We start from the raw sequence: 17,904 nt of genomic DNA on the forward strand, positions 1-17,904 counted from the left end.
AATTTTGATATGTGTGGAATTTAAGAGAAAAAAAATAACTGAAGGGCTAATCACTCTTTGGGGTGAGTTCAACTCCCTTCAACCACTTGGTAAAAGCCATGGTAATATCTGAAGCTTCAACTAAGTAACTTTGCAATTTATACTCTCTGAGCTCTATACACCCCTGCAATCTCTTCCTGACATGCCCAACTGCCCTGCCGCTCTTAGTACCATTTCCTAGAAAACAAAAAGACAGAGATGTCATGGGCTGTATGGCTGTCACTGGTTTGGCTGATCTTCAGTATCATCATTTAGCACTCAATGAGTGAATTTACTTTCTAGAAAGAATACAGGTGGACACAAGTTAATTTGGCACAACTAAAATGCTTTAGCTTTCTGAAAATAATAGCATTACTTAAAAATGTTTTATTTACAATAATGCATTCAAAATATTTTGCATCTTTGTCACTTACTAATGTAAACTGGTCATAGATTTGCATTAGATCCTCCATTCTGTATTGTTCTAGCACCACAAAGTTTTCCAGGTTCCCACTTATCTTTCGTGCACAGTCTAGGCAATTTACAACATAGGTTTTTTGAGAATTACTCTCATTTGTGACATAAAGCAAATTGAAGACTTCTACCTGTTGATCACAAAAAGTTGATAAAACTAATGTTAAAATAGTAGGCAAAGTTAGAGAGGAAAATCACAGCAATTTAGGATATACATGAAAAGCCTAATCCTAGACATGGCATCACTTTCATACTCATATTACCATGTAAGTGAGAAGAATAGGAGCTGTGGGGGCATGGGGAGGGAGAAAGAAGAATAGAAACCTATGTTCTGAATTAATAGCATTCCTCTTTTAGCTTCTGGTGATGCAATTCCTCCAAAACTGAACTTCTAATCAGTGCCCATAAGAACATTCTATTTTTTGAAAACACTATGTTTTTTAACTATAGTAGGTTTACACTTTTAGTTATAAGACTTTTTTTCTGCCATCACCAGAGGTCTTGAAATAAATAAACTGGAGAACTGAAATAAAAATTATGATTTTTTTAGAGTAATGAATAAAATATTTACAATATTAATTACTGAAAAACCTTTTATTCCTCCCAAATGTTCTCCAAAATCTTAACAAAGAAAGATTTCTCCATGCAGAATAATTAAAATTTCTATGCTGAAGTCTAGAAGTATTTGCATCTCTAGGAGGTACTGCTATTTTCACAAACAAAGGAAGAAGCCTTCTTAGTAATCTGGTATTTTGTGGAAATATCGTATTAGTAATGCACTTACCAAGTTAGCAACATGCTTATATTTATGAATCAACTACAGTTATTTTTAATATATTAAACACTATGATTTATAGATTATAGAACCAGCATTCTATTTAAAAAATCCTTCTTTGTTTTTAAAAGAAGAAAATAATCTTTTTTCTAACATTAAAAATCCTGGAAATTTTATTTTTCTATCTTAGGATTCAGCAATACAGCATCCAAAATGCTACTAGGTAGAGTCCACTGATACCTCATCATTCCCCTCCCAAATTAAAAAAAATTAAAACTAAAAATGGTCAGAATGTCATGAGATGTTCCAAAACTCACAAGATTTCTGTGTCCTTCCAGATCTTGGCCATGTAATTTTTTTAAAAAAAATATTTTTTATTTTGTGGTGCTCATGGTATTTTGTGTAATTGTGCAAAGGAACCAGCCTGAACAGCTTTCTGAACTTCATTTTAGATTTACCTGATGAGTTTCTGTATTTGTTCATCAAAGCATGCTCTTCACAGTTCAAAGAATACAGATCTGAGATTAGCCTCATGATGAATTACGACATGAGATTTAAAGGCAATAATTTCCTATACTTCACAAGGTGAGTGAAGCACTGGGTCTTTCCAGTGAGTAAGGGAAACAACATAAAATAGTGGAATGTTTGCTTATAGCAGGGACAGTCAGGGAGTATATTTTTAATTAAAAAAAAAAAAACAGTTTGGGGGGATTCAGGGTTTATGACCTGAATGATGACTTGCAGCCAGATTTGGTGACAGGGAGAGATCAATGAACAAAATGATTATCCAAAGGTTCCTCAAATTCCCTTGTTGATTCTCCCCACACATACTTTTTTAAAAGCAAAGTAACTGAATAATTGCACCACCCAAAATCTGTTATTTCTGTGGTCAAATTTCAACAATACAGTTTAGTAGTGCTCTGAGCCTGACCTGCAAAATGGGTTGTTACTTCTGCTCTATAGGAATTGTAATTCAACAATAAAGGTTTTGTTCTTTGTTGTTGGCTACATTTACCTCAGATGTAGGAAATACACACACACACACACACACACACACACACACACACGTGACTATCTCCTATATTACTTCTTTTCAGTGACAGGTTAAGGCATTTATTTTCCCACTTATTTTACTATTTCATATTGTTAGTTCAGTTCTATTATTGTTAGGCTCCTTTTTATACATGTTCTGTTAAATGTCTTAGAATTTACAGGATAAAGGCTAAAATGAAAATTACTTTATATAATTAAATTATTTGTATCATTTGTAATTTTGCATAATACCCTAAGAAAATTGGGTTTTGACCTCATAAAAATGAAAAGCTATATGGAAGAATTAGTAAAATGTGTAACTGCTGACTGCTTAAACATGTCAGAAGGATGTGTATATCTGGTTTTACACCTTGCGTTAAATAGAAACCTTTGATAGTTAATGTCACTCCTAGAAATATAATTTGCTACAGCTAGGTCAAACAGAAGAATCTAATATTGAATGGGCTAAGGGAGAGTTTGAAATTACCACCATCTATAGAGAATACAGGAGAAATTTAATAGAAGCATTAGGAATATGTTTTCAAAAAATTTCAACGAATATTAAACCACAGCATACACATTTCTTTACTGACCTCACATATGCTACAATAATGAGCTGGTTCTTCTTTTGTTCTCCCATGCCATACAATCTCTTTTCCTGCAGCAATTAGAGCTTCCCTCAAAGTCTGACATTGCTTGAGAGTTCTCAACAGGCAATACCTTAAATATTAAATTATTTTAAAAAAATATGGAATGTGATTATATTATATGAATTTGATTTTGAGCATTCACAAAAACTCTACAAGAACTTACTGGATTAGGTGATCCCATTTTTCAAACCCTATGCAATCCTCCCACTGCATACACCCATCCTGACTGTCCTTCCTTGTTTTTCTAGTGGTGGGATAGTGAAAACAGTAAGATTTCTCCACTATCCCAATTCCTCTATCAGGATTCCTAGATTCCTTATTATTCTGGACACCATTCCAGTTGTAGTCAGCCCTGGAAAACATGATTCTCTAGAGTTCTCAAGATATGGATTAGAACTAAGAAGTTCCTGCCTCCTAAGTTTGATGGTGTTCTAACAGAGGAAAGCTTTCTGCTGCCTTATCCACATCTTCCCTGGCACAACTAGAAAAAAATAATAGGATGGTGATAAACAAGGAAGACTGGGTAGAAGTGAGTGCATGTGTATAAAGACAGATTCATACTGATAGTTTTAAACTTTGATCTCATCACCGTAGGTAGGTAGGTAGGTAGGTAGGTAGGTAGGCAGGCAGGCAAGCAGGCAGGCAGGCAGGCAGGCAGACTGATCTCCTAATGACATAACTTTGATGTGGTACCATGCCTCCAATCAATAGTATAGTCAAAGAGTACTCATATAATTTTTCCAAGTGATCCTATTCCAGAACAGTACTGAAATATGATACAACATTAAGCTTTGTGGCAGATAAGATGGAATACAAATTTGATTTCTGATATAAATATATCCTCATCTTTCCTTGATATTAACCAATTACATGACAAAATCCAATATTCCTTCAAGTTTTTAATTAAAAGTCTTAATATTTATTTATTTATTTAAATCAATTTATATGGCTGCCCATCTCACAAATGCAACTTTAGGTGGCTGACAAGAATTAAAAATGCAATATAAACACAATATATAAAACATAAAAATATATTGATACCATCACTGTAATATTTTTAATTAGGTTTAACAGAAGCATTCCACCTGCTTTGTTTCTTTGCAAGTATTCAAGAGCCAGTTTTATTCTAGTTAATTAAATTATAAAAATGGTAATAGACACTATCTCGATCATAAAATGTGGGGGACTAGATGATCCAACTTGGAAAATATAGCTATGAATGGTCAGTAACTTTTTTATAATTTATAAAATTATAAAATGCAATTTTTCCTCCTTTTGCTAAACATTTTACTTTTACATTTTTGCTTAAGAATTCATATGCCACCTGTCAAAACAAAAGCTTTCTCAAAGCAGTGGCTTTGTGAAAGTATTAGAAATGCATGTTAAATTTAAAAAACCCTGATCAGACTAATAAAAAAGTATTCAATCCATTAAGAGAGCAATTTAGGCCTTTGAGAGGAAACTGTATGCATGCGAAGCCTTCCTAAAAGATTGTTTTTTTCAGTCATGACCACCAAATATGATGGACCTGATTGCTGTGAAATTACAGCACCAATTTCCAGCAGTGGAAAAAATGGGTTCAAGACAAAAATAGGCTGCCTACCACAATTCTTCAGAAGATTTTCTTTTAGACCCTAAATATTTGCATTCATTTCATTTTCTTTTTACCCTCCTATCTTGCCTTTCCTATGGGAACTCGAGATTAGAATCAGTCTTCAATGTATCCTCATAACAATAATTTATGATCTATGAGCTGAAAGTTTGTAACTAACCATGGGAAATAGCAATAGGCCTCAAAAGCTCAGTTTGTCCATCTTATTTGTTAGAAAATTATAAAAGTAACATAGGAGCTCTGGTGCTTCAGACTGAACATCTCTTAGTAAATACCTGACATGATTTCCTCTTTTTTTGCTTTGACTACTAAATTTAGAAATAATACCTATTTAATTGATATATTATGTTTCAATTGATCATACATATCATTCTTGCAGCATCTACATCATAGAATTATGACAAAGAATCTTAAGTGTTGCATTATACTTGTAATGCAGTGGCTGTAGGGACCTCCTGGTAGAATGTCTTTTTATAAGCATTATCTACAAGTTCCTAAATCTAGCCTTTTCTGTTCAGCATTAACAGAAAAGATCTTATTTTTCTTGACATTGATGTTTAGCTTGGGTTTCCACTGTCTTTTGTATTTCACTTGGTTATTGAAACACTAAATTCTCCCCTTTTTTAATACTATTTTATCTGTTCTTTATATTTCTTATTTCTTTAAAAATATTGCTGCACTGTATTTTGTTTTAATGTATTAATGTCACTTAAGTTTAACCTAATTTGAAAACATGTTTGGATTCATATATAATTTATTCAGTAATATTCTGATAATGTAAACACAGGATGCTCCCTATCATGCTTCTCCAGAGTTGCCGGACTATACAGTACCTTCAATGTTATAAATATAATCATCACAAACAATTTGGTCAATTAATTCATTCCTTTCCTATTCCTTCATTTCCATCAACAATCAGCTTGACAAAAGATTTGAGTGTGTATATTGCTACATTTACGTGGCAATCTGGAAAACAATGTAATGATTTACTATATAGCAATAGTGATGAAATAGATTTAGCTCTTCTACCTCCTCTATAGACCTGGAAACTGAAGAAGAATCATGCAATAATAAAGAGGGAGAGGAAATTGAGAAAAGTGTGCAATATATTAGCACAGTCAGTTACTCCTTGAAGAGAATCAGCAAACACGTCATCATTCTTCACAATGTATACTTTTGAAAGGAGTGAAAAAGAGTGCACTCTATTGAAATGTAGCTTTGATGGCTTAAACTACAATCACATTCACTTCCTCATCAGTACAAAATTATATATAACTATCATGCTCCCAAAGGTTTGATCCATAGCTCAGTATTAGAAATGTGCAGTATTCAAATTTGAAGCAGGAAAAGGTCCTTCAGATATGGCATGGGTATGCTCACTGAATCTGTTGACAGTTCCTTAAGTCACACCTTTTCCTGGGTTTACACACAGTTGTGTGGTCCTAGAAAAAGGCATGGGTTAAGGAATTCCCCATACGTACAGCAAGTGTACCTATGCTGTATTCAAAGCACCTTTCTTTGGATCCATATACTGCATTCTGCATGTTAGTTACAATTACCCACATACAATACTTAATCCAAAAAAGCAAAAATATCAGGCATTATTGTAGGGGTTTCTGATCTTTTATATAAAGAGAAATATTTGTTAATAGATATTGCAAAGCCAATAATCAAGAGCAGGTGGTTTACTGCTCTTTATCAGAGTATTAGATATACTGTATTATCCTTGTTTTACTTAATTATAAGGCAGTGGGAGACTATGTTTTCCATGTATTGCCAAGATGAATATTGTCCTTTTACAAATCAGCCACATTCAACAGTAGCGATGAGCTTTCTTCAGTATTTAAGCTATAATATTTCTATACCAGGAACCCCTAATTTGTTTCACTTAGAGATTTGTTCTTTCTACAAATAATAACCCAGTAAGTAAACATATATTGATTTAAAATGGACTTACTTGATCATTTCAAAAAGCTTTGGATCTGGTACTTTGATATTTCGTGCTATGTTCCAAGAAAGATGAACCATAGGTACTACTGACTTCACACTTTGCAACTTATTCCACTCGTACCGTTCCACAGCTAATTTATATTGACAAGCTACAAAAAATGAAGGAAAAAAAAATATGGGGACCACCTTCCTATGATGATTTCCCCCTCCATCAAGAAAATTATCTAGTCATTAGAGACTTTTAGCACTGTGGAATCACTTTGCCATAATTCTTTATTGCATATGCCAAAGGAGAACATAAGAGACATAAGAGAACATTTACAGTGAGGCATTTTACGTTAAGCATATTTTTATGTATTAAAGGCAAATAAAAATGAATGGGATTTCAAAAAACATTTAAAAAAAAAAAATCTATGCAGGGCCTTTTGTGATGAAACCATACCGACAAAACCAGTTTTGGGGTTTAAGTACCAATAACCTAAGACATATGGCTGCTTTCAGGTGACAGATAACAAAAACCATGATTTTGAGGATCAGAAAAGATATCTGGTGAGTTCACATATCATGCTAAGCATAAGATGTTTGGTTTGGTTTTGGTTTAGCATGTTTTGTGAATTCAACTATTGTTGTATGCAAATTATAGCACAGGAGTTAATATGTTTTGTGTATCCCAAGCATTACTTATTCAAAAAACCACAATTAACCAACTATGCCTTAGCAAGGTATGTGAACCCAGTCACAATTAAACAGTCCTCTTGCACCTGTTTAATAAGACTTCCTGACTTGACAAGCTGCCATGGGAAATAATGACTCAAGCTTTCCTTCAAATTAGGATTGCAAATTATTATTCAATCAAAGTTTGTAAAAGTTGCTCAAACCTGATGTCAAGGGCAAATCAGGGTCTGATAAACCAAAAAATGTTCACCTGGGTCAAGGGAAAAATATGTACAAATGAAGGAGGGAACAGCTTATTTCTGATCATCAAAATCGTGGTTTAGAAGAAGACAGTGCTGAATATTATTTATGATACTCTATTCACAACTTGCTCAATCCGTCTATAACACTTCCATATCTTTTCTATTGCAAGATATTACTTTGAAAACATATTTTAAAATCATTTTGATAATTGTCCTAAAACAAGTTTTGTTTCATCTGGACATTTTTCAAAATGGCTATTAAAGTATCAAATTATCTTATCTATTACCATAATTTCCACTGCTTCAGATCAGTCTAGTTTGGTGTTTTGTAAATATGTTACATACTTAATCTATTAGAAAGTTGAAATTTCAGAAATATTTCTAAATTATTTTCCAGTTGTAAGATTTATCAGTCTCATACCTGTAAGAGGGCCAACATTCCAGGCAATATTATTACACCAGCCAACAGCCTGAACCCAGTGAACAGTCCCAGCATTTATCCACACTAGATCTCCAGGTCGTTGAATAAATCTATAAACCGGAACATTGGCTTCATACAAATCTTCCAGATTAGGCCACCAAGAACCCATTAGAAAATTCATATTGTTTCTGTAAAAGAACAAGGTTTAAATATTTGTCAGAAGAAATATTCCATAGTTCAAAATCTTAATAATCTAAATATTCTACACAATTGACAAAATGAATACTACAGTATATATACACATAATTGAATATGCTTGTTTCCCTAGACAATAAATTTTTTTTTTTAGTAAACTTCACTGTAAAAACAAATGACTATATCTCAATACTTGTACAAAAAAATTAGAAGGCAAGAATATTTTTTTTAACACAAATTATGTTTGCCAGGAATATGGTTTCAGAAATAGCCATTACTTGTGGTATTACTTTGCTTATCCACAGCTCTGCTGTATGCTGTAGTACTGCAAGTAATTGTGCTGATATTTTCTAAGACCACTTATCCTCAGAAAATCCTGGGTATATCTAGGCTTCATAATCCTGTGCACAGCTGTATCACTGATAGGAGAAGTTGCAACAATCATTAGTAAGCTGTCAGACTCATGAAACACTATTATCTGTTAAGAAGCAGTTGCAAGTGGTTCAACTAGATGAAAGAGCACCAGTTATTGTTATGTGAATGTTACAATCAGATATGTCTGGGGCATACAGTGGTTTCATTATTTATATTTTGTGGTGTAAGAAACAGCCATGTAGTGTTATATTGCTATAGTTATGGGATGTAACTTGTTTGCAGCTTACTACCAATTGCTTTTCAGGATAGTTCAAGCCATTTACTATTGCAGCTAAGGATTCCAATGGAAAAGTTTAGTTATACACAAGTGCTTGCTTATGCTCAATAGAATATTTGTCTTTTTCTAAAAAAAACTATGAATAGCACATCCCCTTCATCACATGTGATCCTCTAATATAAATGCTTGCAGCATGGTATGACAAACTCCTTTCTAAGAAATTACAAATTGCAAGGCTTAAAACATAAGCATATTTTATGCTGATTAATTAGATTCCAGCTAGGATGATAATTTTTATCTATACTTGCACACCAATATTGCTATTACCAATAGAAGAGAATATATGTAGCTCAGGGTTGAATTGTGGAGTCCTTGGGGTTCTCTGAGCTTGTTTTCTTGCAGATGTTTCGTTACCCGGTTAGGTAATATCTTCAGTGCCAGAAGGGAGTGGAGTTTGCTCTCTGTTTATATACCGTAGCTTGCCCTGTCAGTGTAGGTGGGGGTGTTGTTTTCTCCTTGGTTTGCAGACAAAATGTCTGCAAGAAAATAACCAAGCTCAGAGAATCCCAAGGACTCCACAATATTGCTATTACCTTAGGAGTAGCGTTAAGATGGCAGAAAAAGAAAAAAGACTATAGGAGACAATGACAAAAATACTGAATATAATTAAAAATAGGATTGTTTTAGAGGAGAGGAATCTATAGCTTTTCAATTCAGAATATCTCACATAGCCATGCTATTTGGGGCTGCTGAGAATTATAATCTGGCTGCACCTGGAATATTACCACTTTCCCATCTCTGTTTCAGAGAAAGAGAGAGAGAGCAACACTTACTTTTCACAAAAATCATTCATGACACCCCAGTAATTTTCTGGAACAACAAACCATTCACAATCACCTGGACCTATATTTATATTGACTGAGCAAAAGTTGTTATTTTCCTGATGACCTAAAATTAAAACAAAATAAGTGATGAATTATGTTTACAATGTACTATAAAAACACAGAGCAATATACAAAAATGACAGAATCTTAAAGATTAAGAAATATATTACAGCATAAGATTTCATAGCAACAGACTATTCTTGTTTGAGATGATAAACATGTTTATCCAAAGCACTTTATAAAGAATGAAGCAGAAGCAAAGTTCTTCCTAAATGAAACAACAACAACAAAAAAAGGATGGGATAAAAAGTGTAAGTTTATAAATTATTATGTTAACCATACTTAGGCTGCTATACAGTAGCAGATCTGGGGATCTAGGGACTGTACTGGAATTTTTCTACAAAAATTAGGCTTTGAGGGATTAGAAAAAGTGAGAGGTGGCATCAAATACTATTTTTGAAAGTAGTTTTATGAATTAAAAATAGGCAAGGAAAAAAGCAGATTTCCATATCCATTTCGGCATCTTTTCTAATTTCTCACAATCCAACTGGCTGTACATCCTTATCCTATAGTCTAAGCATTTTGACCTTCCCTTCCTGACCTTTCATGTAGCAGGTAGAGTGTGCCCATTCCACCATTCAAATAATTTACTACTTTCTACTCCACTACTAGCTCTAGCAGGCTCCTGATTTCTGCCATCTGAGGGCATCTTCCCTCCTTTAGCCAATTACTTCACCACTACTCAATTCCTTTGTGGCAGCTTCCTGCTTTTGTTGAGGTGGTAGAGATTCTTGGCTTATGCACTGGTATGGGTGGGAGGGAAGGAATGCATCCTGATTGTTACTTCCATTTTAAGGCTAGCAGCAGATGTTCAAGAACGCAGTTCTTTGGTAAGCTAGTTTTATCGGAGATACTAGAAAAGCTGTTATTAGAGCAGAAAATGAGCAACTGCCAACTATCAGCTTCAAGCCTTATATCCTCAGGTTCAGATCTTGCATCTGGTTTCCCATCTGGGCACCCCAGATGAGAGATGGTTGTTTGTCTGTGGGATGGGTGGCTGACATCTGTGCTATTCAATTGACCTATATGGATTCTGGCTCTTTGCCTCTGACCATGGTCCTTCTAACCATCATGCTACCTCCTTCCCACTGCTTTTCTCCTTTTTTCCCCTAGCTGTGGATGCACACCAATATTGCTATTACCAACAGAAGAGAATATATGTAGCTCAGGGTTGAATTGTGGAGTCCTTGGGGTTCTAGTAGCTTAAGTTCCTCCCTTCCCTGCGTATAACAAATTGGAAGAGCCTAGAGTCAATGACGTCTCATGCCTTCCCTCCTCCAGTCCAAGGGAATTGGAGGGAAAAAAATCTCCAGAGACTATACAGAAACAACCTGCCAGTAATAAAAATACAAATACTTAAAAGACTCTGGGCAGTGTGTAATAAAACGCTGACATAAAAAAATGTACTAAGATGACCATACTTCCAAACGAAAACTAGTAACAACAACAACAAAAAAACCTGAATAATTGGTTACTCAGTAATAGACTGTCAAAAAGCTGCTTAAAAAGAAAGCCTTTTAATGCCTTCCTGAATGCCAAGAATGAAGGGGGAAGTATTCTATGGTGTAGAGGAACCACAGACAAGGCCTGCCATTTGGTTCATGCCTTCTTACCTCTTGTGGAGGCAGAATCTTAAGTTGGCCCCCTACATGCATTTTCAGAAAACAAGAGAATCATGTTGGGTAAGGTTCATTTAATGTCCATCTCTTCTCAAGAATGGCCAGACAGAGGGGGAAACGTTTCTATCCCACATCTTTTTATCAATAAGCCCCCCAACCCTTGAACTCTCCCCCACAGCTTTTTTTGGGGATGTTGGTGGTGGTGGATAGGGAACAATACCCCTCTGTAAAACTACTCATACAAAGTAATGGGATCAGAGCTAGCAGTGACTGATGAGGAAAGAGATCTTGGAGTAATAGTAAATAGTTTAATGAAGGTGCCAACACAGTGCATCTGCTACAGAAAAGGCCAAAAGCATGTTAGGAATAATAAGAAATGGTATTGAGATACCAATATCATAATGCCCTTATATAAATCAGTGGTGCAATAGCATCTGGAACACTGTGCATAGTTCTGGTCACAAGACCTCAAAAAGGACAGAGTATAGCTAGAGAAGATTCAGAGGAAGGCAGCTAAGAGGATCAAGGGGCTGGAACAACTTCCTATGAGGAAAGGTTGCAACATTTGGGGCTTTTTAGTCTAAAAAGGGGGCGAATGAGAGGGGACATGATCGAGGTATAAAATTATGTATGGTGTAGTCCAGTGGTCTTCAAATTTGAGATACCCAACGATATGTTCCAAATGTGAAAAATCAGTGCAGAACCCATTAAATAAATACATTTCATGGAATATATTGTATTTGGATAAAGCGTTACAATTAATGTTGCAGCAATACATTTTACATGATGTAAACAGAAACTGTCATGTTGAACTCCTGGAAGATTCTCATGGAACCCTGGGGTCCCAGGGAACACAGTTTGAATACCATGAGTGTAGATAAAGTAGACAAGGAGAAGCTATTTTCCTCTTCCCAAAACACTAGAACCAGAGATTACCCAATGAAATTGAATCTTGGAAGAATTAGGACAGAAAAAAGGATTTTTTTTTTTCTTTTATGCAATGCAAAATTGAACTTTGGAATTCACCACCACGAGATGTAGGGCTGGGTACCAGCTTGGCTGGCTTCAAAAAAGTGCTGGACCAATTCATGGAAGTTATAGAAAATCAATGGTTAGTAGCCTTAATGGTAGTATAAGTGCCTCTGAAGGCCATGCTGGGAGACTAGTGGTTAGCCACTGTGAGAACAGACTGTTGGACTACATAGGCTATGTAATTCATTCCACCAATGTTTTCTCCCCCATCACTAAAAAGGTTGGGGGCACAGGTCTGCAAGGGGCATTCTAGGAAAACAAGGGAATGATGGAAACACAAAGCATCTTCATTGTATCTGGAAGCTTCAGGTAAAAGGCAACAGAATTGATCTGTCTTAGTATAGAGAATGGCCCAGGAATCCAGCTTCTTGGCAGCTGTGTAGAAAGAAGAAATCTGATAGTACTAGCTCCAACAGGCAGTTTGACAGGGGGTGGGGTGGGGGGCTTCTTGGTAATGTTGATCAGTCACTTGTTTGTAGGAAGTCTTGACCAGATTCAAGTGTTCCTTTAGAAGATGCTGTCCTGCTTGGAGGCTTCTGGAACAAGATGGGACAAGGAGGTGTTTGGCAGGAGATGTGGATGGTAGCTATACGTCGTGTTGATTTGTGATAGCAAACATAGACAAACTCAGCCATAAACAAACTACCCGGCCAGTTATGTAACAGACAGTTAATATAGCTCTGAGGTAGCATTTGTTTTCTCAAATCTGCCACTGGACTGGGTTGATGGGCAAAAGAAAAATAGAGTTTAACATCCAAAATCTGAAAGTGAGCCCTCAAAAACAGGGCATAAATTGAATTCTCTGTCTGAAATCAAATAATGCCTATGCCTTATTGCTGGGAAACATGAAGGAAGAGTCCAAGGAAACTGTATTCCAACGCCTCCAGAGGTTGCAACAGGCTTGTTAGCTTGAAACTAAGGAAACACACTGACACATATCACAAGAAGGAACATAGGCCCTGACATCTGCTTGAATGTGGGGCTACCAAAAGCCATGGAATAGGAGATGGGTAGCTTTGAACACTCCAAAAAGTTCCATTGACCAGCTATCATAAAAAGCCTGCTAGAAGTCTACCCTCAGGAAAAGAGGGATATGTAACTAGCTGTGTGATGCTGTTGTCTGCATCCCAAGAAAAGGGGGAAGGCAAAATGAGTTTTCCTCAAGGTCATCTCTTGAGCCTGTACATGCGGGTAATTCTTGCTGTGTGTAAACTTGTTCAGTCAGGGAGGAATTTCCCCTTCCAGCTCCTTTCCCATGTAACATGAGGCTGGTATGGAGAACAGGGGAATTTTCGGGTCACAGGATGGAGATAGGAAGAGAGTTGTAGGAGAGGAATTATTCAGGCTTGCATAATAGACAATCACCCTTCTTGTTTTGCTGGCTAGGAATGTAGGAAATACAAAAATGAGAAAAGACTGGAGCCTACCTGATCTAGCATTGTGTATACTTGTGAGAAGCTTGCAGGTGTCTGAACTGGTGTGAAATTCCTTCCAGAAAGTGGCATCAATGTCTCTGATCATCAATAGTTCCTTGCTAAAAATAGTGTTTCTTTCTGTTGGCAGAAGTTGTCTAGAATAAAAGGCAAATGGCAGGCTTTCCCCCACGTGATCAACTGTCTGTGACTTTTCTCACAAAGCAAAAACATCTATTTGACAATAGAGGGGCATATTGGATCAGGGTCTCAGAGGTAGAGCTGCTGAGCAAACGTCTGAGGAAGACAAAAGCTTGTTGAGCATCAGATTCAAGGAGACCTCTTTCTTAGTAAGGAGTAAGAGAGTTTATAGGCGTTGCAAATCAAAGGTGAAATGCTGGTAGAAAGTTTCTGATTTCTAAAGTGGTATCAAGACAAAATGGAATCCATTTTGGCTGGAACTATCTGGATGACCTTGGAAAAAATATGATAACCCAAATAATAGACATAATACAATAGTCCAAATAATTCAAGTTCAAAGGCACATTTCTCTATTTTACCATATAACTGAGCCGATGGAGAGAGAAGAGAGAGAAGAGAGCGAGAGGGAGGGCGGGAGTGAGGGAGGAAGGAGAGGACAGAAAATGTCTATGCATGGAGCGAACAGAGTGGCTGGAAAGCAAAGTTGGAGAGAGAAGTTAAGTGTGTGAAACAGTTGTCGGTTCCCGGTCGGGAAGGGAGAAGAAAGGTCTATGGGTAGCTTCCTTGGAAGAAGGGAAGTGAAGGCCCAGAGGGATGAGAGCTCCACCTAAGACCCAAGAATGGGAAGGAAGGGCCTAAGCTGTCTGCAGGAAGCAGCTTCACCCAAGCCCCAAAAGGGGTAGAAGGGGATCAGCTGTTGGCGGCAAAGCCATGGTCTCTGGCGAAGGACTGGCAAAAGACCCTGAGAGAAGTTCTTCCCCAACAGAAAAGCAGTAGGTGTTCGGCTGAGCAGATCCAGGAGAAGGTCAAGCTGTGCTGAACACACTACGGTAATTCCAGCCCATTCTTTTTTTTTTTTCCCCCCCACTCTCTCTCGTCAAGCCCAGAAATGGTGAAGGGAATTGGAGAGAAAGGGGGAGGAAGTAGGAAAGATAGAGGGGGATAGTCTCCGGGAGGGAGATTTAGGAGGAAACCTGACACCAACTGAACAACATTATTGTGTTGTATACACCTGTTGTAAATACCTGCTGAAAATAACGTCACTGTAAACAGTAAAAAAGCATAAAAGCCTCCATTGTCATTTTCTGTGTCAATTGCCACCCTTGAAAAACAATACACCTCCAGTTCAAAAAAGAACCCTGTCACACTGTGACAGATAGTGATCCTTATCTGTGACAGAATTTAGAAGCCAATAATCATGAATGATATGTAAAGGATTTCTTTTAAACAAAAATTGTGGAGGCAAAGATTGGTGAGGAAGATGGTTGAATAAGTCCTCACTGTAGATTGTTATAAATATATATATATATTAGGTGCACTATTTAGACTCTGATAAGGAATAACATCGCTTGACAGGAATTTTTACTCCAGGAATTTAGATTTACAGTACAGCTACAGGATTAGCAGAGAGGCAAGGTTCCTACTTCCAGGAAAGTCGATGTAATGGTCTGAGTGAATATCTGGATTTTGGAATTAAAGGAAATTCATCTTCAGTACCGTAAGAAAATATTACAATAGCAAAAGTGGCAGAGATTCTTGATGAATGCAGATGATGAGAAGAGGATATGTGGGTTCAGAAACTGGTCCAGCTGACAAGAAACCAGCTGCTTATGGTTTTCACTGTCACTGGGGGCAAGGTGTGCAAAGCATACTTGTATGCAGTGGAAGAGTCTATGAAGTTGCCTGTGGCACCAAAAAATGATCATGGCCTGAAAGTGTATTGCAGAGCCAGTCTGATGTGAAGAATAACAAGAACCAATTGTTGGCATTCTGTATCAAATATCTGAGCCTCACTTAATTTTTGTTTTTCCTGCTTGAGTTTCTTGAAGAGGGGAGGTTTCCCAACAAACCAGCACTGGCACATTTAAGGCATTTATTTGCAAAATGTTCCCACCTTTTCCACAAGTATAGCAATAAGCTGCTGCCTCAGATGGGGATTTTAGCATGGCAATTTGGTTCAAAATGGCCCAACCTTTCACAATGTGTAACCAGAATTTATGTTTTGATGCTGCTTGTCTTTAGCCAACAGTGGAGTTGATTTCAACTGCATGGGTTCGGCATCCAAAGTATTTTGATAAGCAGGGGTGAGAGGAGGAAATGAAAAAGAATAACAAAGTCATCAAAGTCAGCCTTCAGTGTGGCTATAAAGTTAATATAACTGTTGATATCGATGCTGTTCTGCTGCAGTTGGTTATCCATTTTGCAGCTCCTCTAGTCAAAAGGCAGTTATAAATCCTATTCAGAAGCAGATGTACGACTCATGTTGAATGATGAAGATCATAGATATCCCTGTGTTTCCATCATATTCATAAGGCAAGAAGCCAGAAGATTAGAGCACAGCAGATGCTGCTGCCATTGTTCTTGCTACATCATTAGGGTCTTGAACATGAAGAAGAACTGCATGACAGGTGGGACCTGTTTTTCTGGCTCACCTGCTAAGCTAGTAGATTCAAGCTTTTGCATATGACTTTGGTCCTTATAGCTCTCCCAGGGAGATTGGGAAGATAAATGTGTATGTTAATGTTTTTATTAACTTCATTTATTACAGATGTGGGAAATCAACTTGTTTTATAAGAGATGAAATGGAAATACATTTATTTTACATAACAGGAGGAGACTATCAATTTATTACTACTATTATTGTTGTCAGAATAAGAAATGGGGGGAATGCTGAAGAAGCATATGAATGAGTATGCTCCCATGGAAGTCATTAATTGGTTATGGTTTCAACAATTCCTCATAATTCCAAATGTCTCAAAACCCAAAATTCTGCTGTTGATTTATGAATAATGATTGCAGTCTAAAAAATATAAGCATAAAATCTCTCAAACTAGATAAGATATATAATTCAAAGGGGAAAAAAACAGAATTAAGGAATTTAATTTTTGTCAGCAGGTATTTCTTACTACCTACCTGGTGTTCTGCTGCCTGGGACTTTCATATACAACTGAACTGTATTCATTCCCAAGACTGTATGACCAACATGACTAAGAAGGTTTCCTGCTGATACCACTCGCACAAAAGCAGGAAGTTTTGTTAGTTCATGTAGCTGTAGCTTCCATCTGTAATAAAACAGCAAATTAATTGATTATATAATATTTTGGGAAGCATGAAGCATTTTCATTCCCTGAAAAGTTTTTAATAACTGAATATAATCACAGTAAAAATCTAAGTTGATATTCTCGAGTATACCAATTGCAGCCCATGATGAGACTAATGGCAACCAAGTGGAATAATGACATTTGGAAGGAAGAATGACATAGGTGAGTGAAAGAGTAAATTATTAAGTTGTCACAATGTATCAAAGCAATTCATCCAGAATAGGTGTTCAAAATGAGCAAAAATCATAGAATTTTGACACATACAAATCCAATTTTAATTAATAATTATTATTTCTCTTAAGTTACCATCCACCCATATCAGCCCTACAAAGATGAGCATAAATTATTATTTATGTATGTGTTTGGTTTTAGTGTATTTTTATACTGTTTTTATTGTATTTTAACTAAGATTTATTTCTTGTTTTTATTGTAAACCACCCTGAGTCACTTCCTTGTGAGATGGGTGGTGTCTAAATTCGAAATACAAATAAATAAATAAAAATAAATAAATGTCCCTCTAGGTCTGTCAATTGGGACATAAATATTTAGACTTTCCACCTTCAATCTTTTAACAGCTAAACTGCAAAAATGCAGGACTTCCATTATAACTATAGGTTATTGCATAGGTGAAGTATTTATTCTTCGGATTGGTCAGGTTACTGATGGGGTATGTAAACTATCCTGACGTATTTAATAAATATTACCCACAATAGATAATCAGATGAGAATAGTGCCCTTTTGTAATACTAATGAATCTGGCTGATATTTTGGTGTTCTGTGAAAAATTTGCTTCCTGAATGCCTTCGGAGACCTTATTCCAGTTATTTCAGGTGGAATAAAATTTTAAATAAATAAAATAATTGTCATCTATTGAAAAAAATGATTTGAACTGAATGAAG

At 36.2% G+C, this 17,904-nt stretch overlaps 1 protein-coding gene across 6 annotated transcripts in view; it reads right to left on the reverse strand.

Annotated features, from left to right (window-relative positions):
• Window positions 1-17,904, reverse strand: part of KDM6A (lysine demethylase 6A) — a 185,488-nt gene that overhangs the window by 11,645 nt on the left and 155,939 nt on the right. For all 6 annotated transcript variants that reach the window (XM_088144732.1, XM_088144733.1, XM_088144729.1 and 3 more), the window contains 6 exons: window positions 16,818-16,966; window positions 9,530-9,644; window positions 7,850-8,037; window positions 6,519-6,660; window positions 2,893-3,019; window positions 453-623 (listed from right to left, as the gene is read on the reverse strand). In XM_088144732.1, coding sequence (XP_088000858.1) covers window positions 453-623; window positions 2,893-3,019; window positions 6,519-6,660; window positions 7,850-8,037; window positions 9,530-9,644; window positions 16,818-16,966 — 892 coding nt within the window. The remainder of the gene's footprint in view (window positions 1-452; window positions 624-2,892; window positions 3,020-6,518; window positions 6,661-7,849; window positions 8,038-9,529; window positions 9,645-16,817; window positions 16,967-17,904) is intronic.

The sequence above is a fragment of the Python bivittatus genome, unplaced genomic scaffold (genome assembly GCF_059951505.1).
Source record: "Python bivittatus isolate LINGU-HERP-01145 unplaced genomic scaffold, Pbiv_v1 ctg000350_np1212, whole genome shotgun sequence".
NCBI classification, from domain to species: Eukaryota; Metazoa; Chordata; class Lepidosauria; order Squamata; family Pythonidae; genus Python; species Python bivittatus.